At 35.9% G+C, this 13,629-nt stretch overlaps 1 protein-coding gene across 6 annotated transcripts in view; it reads left to right on the top strand.

The window, feature by feature from the left end:
• PLS3 (plastin 3) overlaps positions 1-13,303 on the top strand; it is a 123,363-nt gene extending 110,060 nt beyond the window's left edge. For 3 of the 6 annotated variants that reach the window (XM_019718730.3, XM_019718732.3, XM_019718731.3), the window contains exons 9-18: positions 703-845; positions 3,368-3,394; positions 3,665-3,760; positions 6,756-6,951; positions 7,699-7,777; positions 8,534-8,648; positions 8,857-8,990; positions 10,213-10,336; positions 10,537-10,661; positions 12,081-13,303. In XM_019718730.3, coding sequence (XP_019574289.2) covers positions 703-845; positions 3,368-3,394; positions 3,665-3,760; positions 6,756-6,951; positions 7,699-7,777; positions 8,534-8,648; positions 8,857-8,990; positions 10,213-10,336; positions 10,537-10,661; positions 12,081-12,213 — 1,172 coding nt within the window. In that variant the 3' untranslated portion in view covers positions 12,214-13,303. The remainder of the gene's footprint in view (positions 1-702; positions 846-3,367; positions 3,395-3,664; positions 3,761-6,755; positions 6,952-7,698; positions 7,778-8,533; positions 8,649-8,856; positions 8,991-10,212; positions 10,337-10,536; positions 10,662-12,080) is intronic. The other 3 variants (XM_019718733.3, XM_074323440.2, XM_074323441.2) reach the window with 1 other exon arrangement.
• The last annotated feature ends 326 nt before the right edge of the window (positions 13,304-13,629 follow it).

Genomic DNA, 13,629 nt, shown 5'->3' on the forward strand with positions numbered 1-13,629 from the left:
ATAATTATTGAATAAGGACTACACAACTTCTTCATAAAACAATGCTTAAATTTAGACAGTTCTCTATGCAAACACCCAAGCTCTGCTTAGTATTTGTAGGAATATTTACCAAAAAACCCTCAGCTTCTTCTACACATTTAATTCAACAATGAAAATTTATTGAGCAGCCTTTACATGTTAGATGCTATAGAAAATGTGAAATTTAATTTATTCATTTAAAAATAGGTTTAACCCTTCAAGAGGTAATTAATTATACTTAAATATAAATACCATAGTGTTTCTATGCTCCTTTAATCAAAAAGTTAAGTAAAAGTTTCACAATTTTAAACATTGTCTCCCAAATCTCTGATTTTGGTATTATTAAACAAAAACAGTTTATGTAAATATACAACATAATGTGAAAATGTTCATCTTAAAAGCTATAATTTATTTGGTATTTGGAATGTGAAGAATGATAAAGAAAAGAATAAATTATATATTTGCTGTGTATTCACATAAGACAATGTCTTTATCTGTATCATCTTATAATTATCTACTTATATATTTATCTTTTATTAGGCTATGAGTACCTGAAAACCAGGAAGTTGGTCATAACTGGTTTTTGCACCTCTGTTACTTAACAGCGTGTCAAAAGATTGAACGAACTTGTAATGACCATTATCATATAATATATTGGTCATGGATTCTGTTTTTTTCTTACAGCCTTGGCTGCTTTACTTCGAGATGGTGAGACTTTGGAGGAGCTTATGAAATTGTCTCCAGAAGAGCTTCTGCTTAGATGGGCAAACTTTCATTTGGAAAACTCAGGCTGGCAAAAAATCAATAACTTCAGTGCTGACATCAAGGTAACTGTGCAAAGAACCATAGCACTTTGGGGGGGCGGGGTGCATATAATGACTTGAGAGATTTGATCCCAGCTTAATGGGAAATCCTACCAGTATAGCACGAAGGCTTGTTGCCTCTTGTCCCCAGTGATAGGTTTCAATACAGAGGTGCAGTCAAGTAAGGAACACAAGCGCCAAGTCCAGCTTTCATTCTGTAGAAAAGGGTAAAAGTATTATAGTGCCAGTATTTTAGATTCTGCTACTGTTAAACATGGAGTATTAAAGGACATGACTATTCCATTCCTAACTGCCTTTCCCAGGCCTCAGTGTACCTGTTAGTAAAGACCTAAAAGAGAGAGAGAGGGCCTCACGATTCCCCTTCGCCTTTTGTATTTGCCTCCTCTCCTGTAATGTGCTCCCACTTTTTAGACATTGAGTTCTTGAGGGTACTGATGAGCTCTTATATATGTCTGTGTCTCCTACCTCAGCCCCTGTCCCAGTACCCGCCTACTAAACCCACCTCTGATACAACACCTGGCACATAAACGACCTGCAAAGATCTTTGTGTTGAAATCGAATTCTGGAGCTTTCTGCTCACCATGAGCAGTAGGGAAAAACTAGCAAGGGAGGGAGACATTGGTAGCATTCATTTATCACATGTTGCCCTTGCCCTCTCAGGAAGAGAGGGACAAGATTACCATAGTAAATATCGTGGAGTTCTCATTAACTGACTGGACTCTCCAAAATCCAGATGTTGGGACACAGGGAACAAACTTGAGACTCTTCACCAAATGTCACTGACCATCAGGGCTATGAACACAATCGGCTGTGATCATAGCAATTTGTTCAGTGGTGAGAGGAAGTAATGGAATATTTGCACTACTGATTTCATCAGTGAAAATCATGGGTAGCCCCCAAATTAAAAGACCAGTTGTCCCCACACCTTCTTTTAACTTACACAATATGTTTGACCCGGCATTTTTTATTATTATTATTAGTTTCAGGTGTACAAAACAATGCAATAGTTAGACATTTCACCCCTCACAAAGTGATAACCCTCTTCCCCCAATCTATTGCCCCTCTGACATCGTATATACTTATTACAATTCCATTGACTCTATTCCCTATGCTATACTCCATATCTTGTGACTATATATATTAAATTATAGGCGACATAATAATATTATTCAGCTTCAGCTTCAGGTGTACAGTACAGTGGTCAGGCATCTACACCGTCCATGAAATGGTCTCCCTAATAAGGCAAGTGCCCATCTGACACCCTACAAAATCTTTACAACATTATTGATTGTATTCCCCAAACTGTCTTTCATATCCCGTTGGCCTGGCATATTTTGCTTTATGCATTAGATGTGTTCCGAAAAACCATTCTTAAGTGGATTTTATGTTCTGGGATGTATTTTAAATGTTCGAAATGAAATCTTATTTGAAAATGAAGCCTGCTTTGAATAGTTTTTAAAGTAAAGGATTGTTCAGTAATGTGAAAAGGAACTTCCAATTTATCTGTATTCAAGTTCAAATTTTCACCTGCAAAACCTTTTTCAGGGTAGTAAATACAGACTCTACTGGATCTGCTCTTTACCTGTTCTTCTCAAATGGGTAGGATTAGATTATGAATTCTTTCTGCACCTTTAGTAGGTAATTGTTAATGAAAGCACTGTTATAACTGTCATGCACTATTAGAGGGAGGTAAATCCTGTGCCCAGTAATAGTAGGATCTGGGTTTACATTTCATGAATTGCTTTAAAATGGCTTTCACTCACCTGATTTCCCCCAAGCTTAGAATAATTTAGGGCACTGGATATCAATCTCACTTGGGTAGCTTGTTTAAGATGCAGTTTGCTGGGCAGTTCCCAGAGAGTCATTATATTTGGTAGGTATGGGGATGGATCCAGTAATCTGCATTTTGAGCCACATCCCAGGCTCATAATCTATGGAGCTTACGGTGAGAAACATTCCTTCATAGCCTGTCTCGACTGTCAAGGCCCAGTAATAATAGCAACTATCATAGCTGGGAAGGTAGTCTTCAGATATAGTAGGATTAAGGAATCTTGATTCCAGAGAGGCAGAATTTTACTTCACATGTGTGTTGAAGACCCCTATTAAACCTAGTGTAATGGTTTTCAAGCTGTGTTCTGTGGAATGTCCACATAGCCTGAATTCTCCTACCCACCCACCCCTAATATAAGCAACACCACTTTGTTTTAGGAATGGGATTCCAAGTAAAAATGTTCAAGTGATGGAAGAGTTCAGGAGCTTAAAACAAAGAGAAGCTTGATTTTGGTTAAGTATATTCAGATTATAAAGGGTTACATGTTATTTCACCAGCTCAAGTGTTTATCTTAAAAATTTTTTGTCATTTAAATTTACAATTAAATTCATCTTTAACACTGTTAATCTCTTCTCCATAGGTCATGGTATATATTGTGCTTCGTAATGATATAACCTGTTTATTTTCTCTTTCCCAATGCTTCCTGGATTTCTACTGTCCCACTTGTTTTTTCTTGCTTGTTTTTTCTACCAAGCTTATTGACTTCAGTAATTCAGTGAAGGTACAGAACTAGTTGTGTGTTTACTACCATTATTGCATTGATGACTTCAATAAATTGTAAAGTTATGACAAAATCCAGTTCATTCATATTCAAGGCAGACATAAGGTCAGCTAGATGAACTTTTCTGGGGAAAAGAACTGTTAAATTAGAGAGATTTGTGCCATATATTCTCATTAAATCCAATGCAAATGCCCTTCCAAACATGGGGACAATAGAATACATGCTTTCTTTGTAAACGTGATCTCGCTGTCATTTTTTATTTATTTGTAGGATTCCAAAGCCTATTTCCATCTTCTCAATCAAATTGCACCAAAAGGACAAAAGGAAGGTGAACCACGGATAGATATTAACATGTCAGGTTTCAATGTAAGTATTTTTTAATTTTACAATCTTACAAAATTGTTGTCAATTTCTTATAAATACAAGAATCTTTATAATTCATGTAGTGGTATTAACATTTTAAAGGATTATTTTAAAATTTATTGCTGTAGGTGTCATTCCAAGACAGAAATACCAGCTTTGATTTATTTTGAGAGTTCATTAGTGTGTTGCATATTTATGGTCATATTGGTTTATATGGATGGCATAAAATATTCAAACCAAGTTTGGGAAAATAAGCACTAGAGATTACACTTTCCCAAGTATTTGGATTATAACCACAGTGACATATATTTAGTGATGATATATTCATATATGCATCTGTAATACTCCTGTGTTGAGAATAATGTGAATATGTTTACAAACTCCTGATCCATGAAATCCAGTTTGGGGATTCACTGTCATAGACCATGTTCCTGGCTACATCATTAATTTGTTCAAAGACCTGGGACAAGTTCCTTCCCAAAATTGGATCTCACTTTTCTCATCCATAAAGTAAGGAATTGAAAAAAGAACAATGCTGGGGGTATCACACTCCCTGACTTTAGTTTGTACTACAGGGCAACAATAATCAAAACAGTGTGGTATTGGCAGAAAAACAGACACATAGACCAACGGAATAGAATTGAGAACCCAGAAATAAAACCACATAAATATGGACAGACAATTTTTGACAAAGAAGCCAAAAACATACAATCGAGAAAAGACAGCCTCTTCAATAAATGGTGCTGGCAGAATTGGAAAGCCACGTGCAAAAGAATGAAAGTGGACTGCTATCTGTCACCATGTACCAAAATTAATTCAAAATGGGTCAGACTTAAGCATAACCTAAAACAATAAATGGCATAGAAGAAAACATAGGTACTAAACTTATGGACCTTGGGTTCAAAGAGCATTTTACGAATTTGACTCCAAAGGCAAGGGAAGTAAAAGCTAAAATAAATGAATGGGACTATATGAAACTTAAAAGCTTCTGCACAGCAAAAGAAACCATCGACAAAATAAAGAGGCCACCAACTGAATGGGAGAACATTTTTGCAAACAGTGCCTCTGATAAGGGGCTAATATCCAAAATTTACAAAGAACTCATGCAATTCAACAACAAAAAAATGAACAACCCAATTGAAAAATGGACAGAGGACCTGAAGACCTAAAGAGACGTTTCTCCAAAGAGGACATACAAATGGCAAATAGACATATGAAAAAATGCTCAACATCACTAATCATCAGAGAAATGTAAATAAAAACCACAATGAGATATCACCTCACCCCAGTCAGAATGGCTATCATCAATGAGACAAATAGTAACAAATGTTGGAGAGGCTGTGGAGAAAAAGGAACCCTCATACACTGTTGGTGGGAATGCAGACTGGTGCAGCGATTATGGAAGGCAGTGTAGAGGTTCCTCAAAAAATTACGAATAGAATTAGTATATGACCCAGCAATCCCTCTCCTAGGTATCTACCCAAAACATCTGAAAACATTTATACATAAAGACAAGTGTGCTCCAATGTTCATTGCAGCTTTGTTTACGGTGGCCAAGACATGGACACAACCAAAATGTCCTTCGATAGATGAATGGATAAAGAAGTTGTGGTATATATACACAATGGAATACTATTCAGTAGTAAGAAAAGATGAAATAGGACCATTTGTGACAACATGGATGGATCTTGAGAGAGTAATGCTGAGCGAAATAAGTCAGACAGAAAAAGCAGAGAACCATGTTATTTCACTGACATGTGGTATATAAACCAAAACCAACAAAAGAACAAGACAAACAAATGAGAAACAAAAATTCCTAGACACAGACAACAGTATAGTGGTTACCAGAGGGTAAGGGGGGAGGAGTAGTAGATGAGGGTAAAGGGGATCAAATATATGGTGATGGAAGGAAAACTGACTCTGGGTGATGAACACACAATGTGATGTATAGATGATGTAGTACAGAATTGTACTACAATTCTGTAACTTTACTAACAATTGTCACTCCAATAAACTTAAATTTAAAAAAAGAAAGAAGAAAAAGTAAGGAATTGGACTAGACTGTTTGGTCTCAATTTTCTAGGATCTTGTGGTTCTTTGTACACATTAGATATGGAATGCATTCTACTAATTTTAAAAGTCCACATTTCTAGCCTATTATGCAATAGGATTGAGTGGATTACACCAGCTAAACCATTTACACTGCCCTTACCAGAAATGAATTCGTAACTGACTTGTTTGCTCATGTTTCTGTCTGTATGTTAAATGTGAAACTCTTCCACTCAGGTCACTCTTGGTAAGAGTGAATCACCATCCTTCGCAGTAAGGGAGCTGTCTGGCATGACTAGCTAGGTGCCTGGGGAAATGGCACCAGTATACTAACTGATTCTGATAAAGCTCTTCTGTCAATCCTCCCTGATTGACCTTCTTAAAACACACCTTTCTTTGTCTCTTCCCTCAGAATTCTTCAAGGATTCCCCACTGATTCTAGAGTTCGGTCTTAAATGTCCTGCTTAGCATTTAAGGCCGTATACGATCTTGCTCCATCTCTCCTAGCTGGTGTTATTTCTCACTGGTCTGTACCACCACCCACCCCCAAACATTCGTTTTACTTACCTCGGAGCCTTTACTCATGCTTTTCCCTTGTTTTACAATGTCCTTCATCTTTTTTAGCCTCATACCTTCTTTAGGACCTAATTTAAAAATCAGAATGGTTTTGGCCTTTTTCTGATGCATTTTGGCATGAGAGATGTAATTCCAGTTTTGTTTAATGTACTCTGTCTTTAGACCTATGATCTGGTGTCATCTAGGGTGTTTTCAAGGTACTGCATATCCTGCTCAGCCAACTTCTTTTTTTTTTTTACATTCAAAACAATTTTATAATAAATACCATATGTTGGCTATGAGAATGTAGAATTGTATATCCAGTCTATTGTAGGGAAATATTTCTATATTTTTTAGTATGGCCTCTTAAAAATGTCTTCTTTTACTTCAACAGGAAACAGATGATTTGAAGAGAGCTGAGAGTATGCTTCAACAAGCAGACAAATTAGGTTGCAGACAGTTTGTTACCCCTGCTGATGTTGTCAGTGGAAACCCCAAACTGAACTTAGCATTTGTGGCTAACCTGTTTAATAAGTACCCAGCACTAACTAAGCCAGAGAACCAGGATATTGACTGGACTCTATTAGAAGGTAACTAAAAGTTTTTCAAATTCTCATGGTTGGGGCTACAGAGTAGAAATACTCATGCAATCGACTAACTAGAACTAGCCCCAGTTCCTTTCACACTTACCTACTCAAAAATAATAATAATGTATGCTAATTATTTAAGTTCGAGGAAAGCAGAGTTTACCTTTTTCAGATTATATATGAATGAAGTGTAGTATTTAAAAATTGACAAATGTAAATAGTAGTTGTTGAATATCCACTGACTTGACTATAAAATTTTAAAATTTTATGCTCTTGAAGTTTAAGTAATTTGTTGCTGTACTATAGGCAAGTAAAAGGCGCACTCATGTGTAGCTTAGTATTTTAAAATGGGCAGAGGGAAGATGTAAAATAATATAAGCATAGGTTTATATGATCATAGCAAATTTTTAAAATAGAAACTGAATTTGATAACATGAGTTACTTTGAAGTATGGGGATTTGGGGAGATATTGGAGAAGGATTAGAGGGGTAGGAGATTATACAAAGTTTGTAAATCTCTAAATTGCTTAACTGCTTATAATAAGGTTATATTCTTTAATTTTAAAATAAATTAAATTAAACATTAAGCATGAATCTAGAGAATGTATTTAGAGACAATGCTTGGAGATTCATATTGGAGAAAACCTCTAGATCTGTACAGAATAAATAAAATAATCTTATATATGGGTTGATATATGCACATATACAAGGTGTTTAATGAATATATAAATGTTGTGAATGTTCTTAATAGGAGAAACTCGTGAAGAAAGAACCTTCCGTAACTGGATGAACTCTCTTGGTGTTAATCCCCATGTAAACCATCTCTATGCGTAAGCCTTCTTACCGCTATTATAAAGTTACGAACATGATGAATGGGTGCTACACAAATAATTATAGCTCTAAACATTTTCTAAATGTTAGTTTGTAGTGATTAATGTCAAGTCGTGACTTCTGTTATCATTTTCCAAATACACAAGACCCAGATTATTTCTTTACATGATCATAAACTATAAAGTGATAGAATGCATAAATGTCTTTCTAGGGAGCAGATACCCTAATTTGAGACAAAGAGCAGGAAACACTTTAAGCAAACCATCCATGATGCCTGGGGGCCTTTGTGCTCACTGTTCTCTCTGCCTGGAATGTTCTTTTCCACATCTAATGCCTCACTCCCTTACTATAGTCAAGGCACCGATTCAGATCCTGACCACCACCTACCACTCTCTAACCCCTAACCCTAGTTCTTTTTTTCTTCATAATACTTATACGCACTCCAAAATCATATCCATTTATCCATGTCCTTGTTTATTGTCTCTCTCTCTCTCTCTGACTCAAATATAAAGCCAGGGAGTTTTCTCCTATGTGCCCCACTTCTAGAACAGTGTCTTGCAAACAATAAACTCTCAATACTTTTAAGTGAATCAGATGGTTTTAGCTGAATTTTAGCATAGAGTGATAGAAAATATGAGTCTTGGATATTATCTATGGTTTTACATATCTTGTTTAACAGTGTAGTATTATTGTTTTTAAGGAAACAAAAGCCCAGCTATCTGAAAACACTGATTAAATTATTTTTAAATCATTAGCGACCTGCAAGATGCCCTGGTAATCTTACAGTTATATGAACGAATTAAAGTTCCTGTTGACTGGAGTAAGGTTAATAAACCTCCATACCCAAAACTTGGAGCCAACATGAAAAAGGTAGATAATTAAGTTGCCACATATCTTTGTTACAGACTATTTTTATTCTAAATTTGTTTCTTTTCTTTGGAAATCTCTTAACTCTCAGCTTCTCGGAGACAGGAATTGTGTCTTATTTATTTTTGTGTGCTAAGTATCTAGCCATCATATACATGTATACAGATTAAACAAATGAAAGTCTTTAAACATTTCTTTTGTGTGTTTGCAGCTAGAAAACTGCAACTATGCTGTTGAATTAGGGAAGCATCCTGCCAAATTCTCTCTGGTTGGCATTGGAGGACAAGACCTGAATGATGGGAACCAAACCCTAACTTTAGCTTTAGTCTGGCAGTTGATGAGAAGGTATGATACACAATTTTAGCTGTTTAAGCTTCACTCTAATCAGATCTGTGATCCAGTCCTCCTCCTCCACTTCCTCCTCATTATTATTATCATTATTATTATTTTACATGTACAAACCACATCTTTTATTTTTATGCTGTTTATGTCAAAAGCTCTTTTTTAAAATTTGTCAATTATAGTTGACATTCAGTCAATAATAGTGTAATTACAAGACTAGTCCTTAGTATTTTTTTTTTTTTGGTATTTTATTTTTTTATTTTTTTTATTAAATTTATTGGGGTGACAATTGTTAGTAAAATTACATAGATTTCAGGTGTACAATTCTGTATTACATCATCTATAAATCCCATTGTGTGTTCACCACCCAGAGTCAGTTCTCCTTCCATCACCATATATTCGATCCCCCTTACCCTCATCTCCCACCCCCCACCCCCCGCCCCCCTTACCCTCTGGCAACCACTAAACTATTGTCTGTGTCTATGAGTTTCTGTTTCTCATTTGTTTGTCTTGTTCTTTTGTTGTTTTTGGTTTATATACCACATATCAGTGAAATCACATGGTTCTCTGCTTTTTCTGTGGATCTTGAGAGAGTAATGCTGAGCGAAACAAGTCCTTAGTATTTTAAGCAAACATGTCAATGACTACACATTTGAAATTTTTGTATTTAGACTGAAATGAGCTTAAGTAATGAGTATGTGTTGGATGTTCCTTGGGAGATGCCTCCTTGAAAGTTAGGCAGCACAACTGTGAATATTTCCTTTTTTCTCATAGGAAACCTGAACTGTAGATGCGAGCCTCATTAGTGTCAGTGAATTTAAAAATAGTAAAAATTATGAACATCCCATGTATCCATTTGAAAAAGGTCTCTTAACTGTAATGCTGAAAAGCATTCATTATGACTGGGTACTAGCCAAAGCATAGCTTACTTTAAGTCATTACCACTGTTGGACTACTATAAAATGTGCTTGCTATAGACTGTTGAGCTTGCTCATTGAAGCACTGAAAATCTCACCCCTTCCCTCCAATACTACTGCAAAGGGTATATCCAGTGGCAAGCCACTTCTACTTGAAATTGGCTTTTCATATAACATGACTCTCTTTCCATGAAATCTTTAGTTTTCAAATCTAAGGAATAAAAGAAAGGAAAGATAAAGCATTGTCCTAATTTTGCATTTTTTCTCATAAAGTAGACTGGGACATTTTCTTCTGCTTTTTCTTTTAGATATACCCTCAATGTCCTGGAAGATCTTGGAGATGGTCAAAAAGCTAATGACGACATCATTGTAAGCTGGGTGAACAGAACATTGAGTGAAGCTGGAAAGTCAACTTCCATTCAGAGTTTTAAGGTAAGAATTCCATTTGTGACTAACATTGTTTGCTAGAACGTATCTATAATTCAGAAGGACCACCTTTGGTTTCTTTGTGAGTGAGAATTATTGTTGGACCAATGGCAAAATTTGTTTTTTGGGCAACTTTATATAAGTAATCATGTTAATCTGTACATATTGAAATTCTCAGATTTCTCAGATTTGTTCTTTTACACTAGGACAAGATGATCAGCTCCAGTTTGGCAGTTGTGGATTTAATTGACGCCATCCAGCCAGGCTGCATAAACTATGACCTTGTTAAGAGCGGCAATCTAACAGAAGATGACAAGCATAATAATGCCAAGTAAGGGTTACTGCATGATACCCTGGCAAGAGCACAGGCTTTGTAGCCAGGCAGATGTGCACTCTCAATCAGGTTCTGCCACTTAAGAATAGTGTCACCTGGGAGAAACCTATTTGAGCCTCAGATTCCTCATCAGTAAATGGGAGCAATAATACTTACCTTAGAGATTTTGAAATGAATAAAATATATAAGAGCCTAGCATTGTGCCTGACCTGGTAGGTGCTCTATCAGTTGTTGCTTTAGTGGCTTAAAGAAATAATGTAGTATATGTTTTAATGCAACTCAGTTACAAACTTACAAGGGAAAAATGAGCTAAAGATAATCATGCCTTAGATAAGAGTGTTCTTCTGTCTGTCTCACTCTTGTTTTAAACACATTATCCTTTATGTCTCTTTTACTGTGCATAAATCACTGTTACTACATATGTCGAATTTATTATCTTGGCCCTAAATGAGCAGGATGTTTAACCCTCAGCTGAAAATATGCCTTGGAAGTTTCTTGGATTTCAACAATATTGAGAAGGCCTTTTCCACCTGTCCCTTCCCTTCTTCACCAAAGACCTTGACTGTGACCTGGTTTTACAGCCAACCCATGAAAGTTTTACAAGTACACACTGAAAATCAGCCCAGAGCAGGGCTTCATACAATAGCTTAGAAGCATCACTGCAAAACTTTGGAGTTAGGCACATCATTTCTTCCCTCCTTGAAAAATATTTGTACCGGTAGCATATACGAGTATGATAAAGATTTAATATCGATAATATATAGAGAACTCTTGAAACTTTTTTTTACCAGAAACTAGACTATCTTTAATGATTCCTGTAACAAAACACCTAGAAATGCCTCATGTATTAATTGAGGTGTGCTCCTGCAAATTTCCCTAGCTGGACATGTCAGTTCTTTCTTTCCTTCTTTTGTCTACCCTTTCTATTCCTTGCTTTGGCCACGTGCCATGTACACTCTTTCCCCTCTCTTGAATATTTGGAAGTATTCACTATATCTGCCAAAGCAACTTGGATTTTTGCATTTGGCATTATTTTCCACCACATATCTCTAAGATTACATGAGAGTGTCTGTTATAACATGCTCAACAAGAATATCAACGTTGATTATATAGCCAATCTGGGTGACATATGTATTCATTTTCATATCAAGTCAGTGCTCTAAAATTAATTCTCATTTCATATTGGAGTAAAGGAGTGAATAAGCATTATCAATTCCAAATAGTAGCACTTGAAAACCTAGTGTCACTTAAGAGTGACCTCAAAAACAATAAAACAAAACAACAAAAAGTGAAATCATTCCAATTTGAACTTCCAATATGGAAGCTTTACATCCTAACCAAGAGGAAATAGATGTCTTGTACTGTGTCCTTGACTGACAAGAATTTCATCTTAATTTTTGTTTCCTCAAAAAATAGGTATGCAGTGTCAATGGCTAGAAGAATTGGAGCCAGGGTGTATGCTCTCCCTGAAGACCTTGTGGAAGTAAAGCCCAAGATGGTTATGACCGTGTTTGCGTGCTTGATGGGTAGGGGAATGAAGAGAGTGTAAAATAACTAATTTGAATAAAAACAACCTTGCTCCCAGGTGCATGATTAGTAGTTCAGCTATTTCCAGGTAAAGTGCTTAAGGAACTATTGGTCATTTAAAGGACTTTTAATTTTGATTGATTAACAAGACTAGCTCTTCATGAGAGCCCTCAGGGGAAAGAGTTTTCATAAAAACAGCTCCTTTCCTGCAGTAAAAGTTGGATTTATCAGGCACACTTGACATGTTCTCATAGCCACATCATTTACTCTCCTTCTAGATTGCTGCCCTGGAAGTTTCCCACTGCTGTATGTTATTCTTTCTATGTATCTTTTTCCCTCTTAGGATATCCACCTCTTGGGATGTGCTTAGATGACTGGATATGAATATTATTAGATAATCATTTTGCTTTCCACCTAGTATGGTAGTTCTTATTCGAGAACTGTGGTCAGAGGGTAATCCTTTGCTTATCTTTCTAGTACTGAAAATTTGCAGAAGTAACTGGCCGTGCAGAATGTAATAGAAGCTTTTCATATTCTTTTATTCTTAAAATCAGTATCTTTTTATAGTATTCTTTCTACATGATCCTTTTTTGTACATTTAAGAATATTTTGATTACATTAAACAAGACTGCTGATTTTGCTACTTTTTTAAGGGGTCTTCAAGTAAGTAGAAAACATACATTATAGGTAGAGGGAAAATGTACCTTAAAGTTGAATCTTCTCCCTTTTACTCAAGTTGTAAACAGTAGACATATTTTGTCTTAAAAACTTGGTTCAATATCTACTGACTTGTTTTAAAACCTATATCATCAAATGCTCTCGATTTAAAATGCTGTTGAATATGACACTTGAGGAGAGAGTGTGCTCAGAAGTTAGAATATGGTAGGCCAAGTATGCTAAGTGTACAATAGATTTTCTAATTTTACACCTCAGACAAGGAGATATGGTCACTAAAAAAATAAAAATATATGTAGGACTTAACGTACGTAGGACTTATGTACTCTTGCTTTGTCAAGCTGTTTGCTGTAGTTTTCAAGATCATAATGTTACTCTGAAAAATGATGTAATCTGATAGCGATGCATTAGTTCAAATAAAGGCATTTACATAATAATTAGTCTCTTCATGCTTCTGTCCCTTAGTGATATGCCAATAATGTCTGTGAGGTTTTTGTCTCCAATATTCTAACACTTTTTCTGGTGTACTATATAAAATGATGCATGTTAAATTTAAGCTTTTGGAGCTGAATTACAGGGACTGAATTAAGGATATTACCAATGGGAAAAGAAGGCTTTCTCCAGCTTACCAAAATTTCCTTATCTAGTTCCTCCTTTTTTCTTTCTTTCCCAGCTCACTCAGTCTTTCCAATGTTCTATGATATGCAGAACACCAAAACAATGGTGATCTGACCGACCAAGAAAAAGAGATGGTTTGTGACAG

Source organism: Rhinolophus sinicus, chromosome 18 (genome assembly GCF_057876585.1).
Source record: "Rhinolophus sinicus isolate RSI-liver-muscle chromosome 18, RSI-T2T, whole genome shotgun sequence".
In the NCBI taxonomy this organism is placed as follows: domain Eukaryota; kingdom Metazoa; phylum Chordata; class Mammalia; order Chiroptera; family Rhinolophidae; genus Rhinolophus; species Rhinolophus sinicus.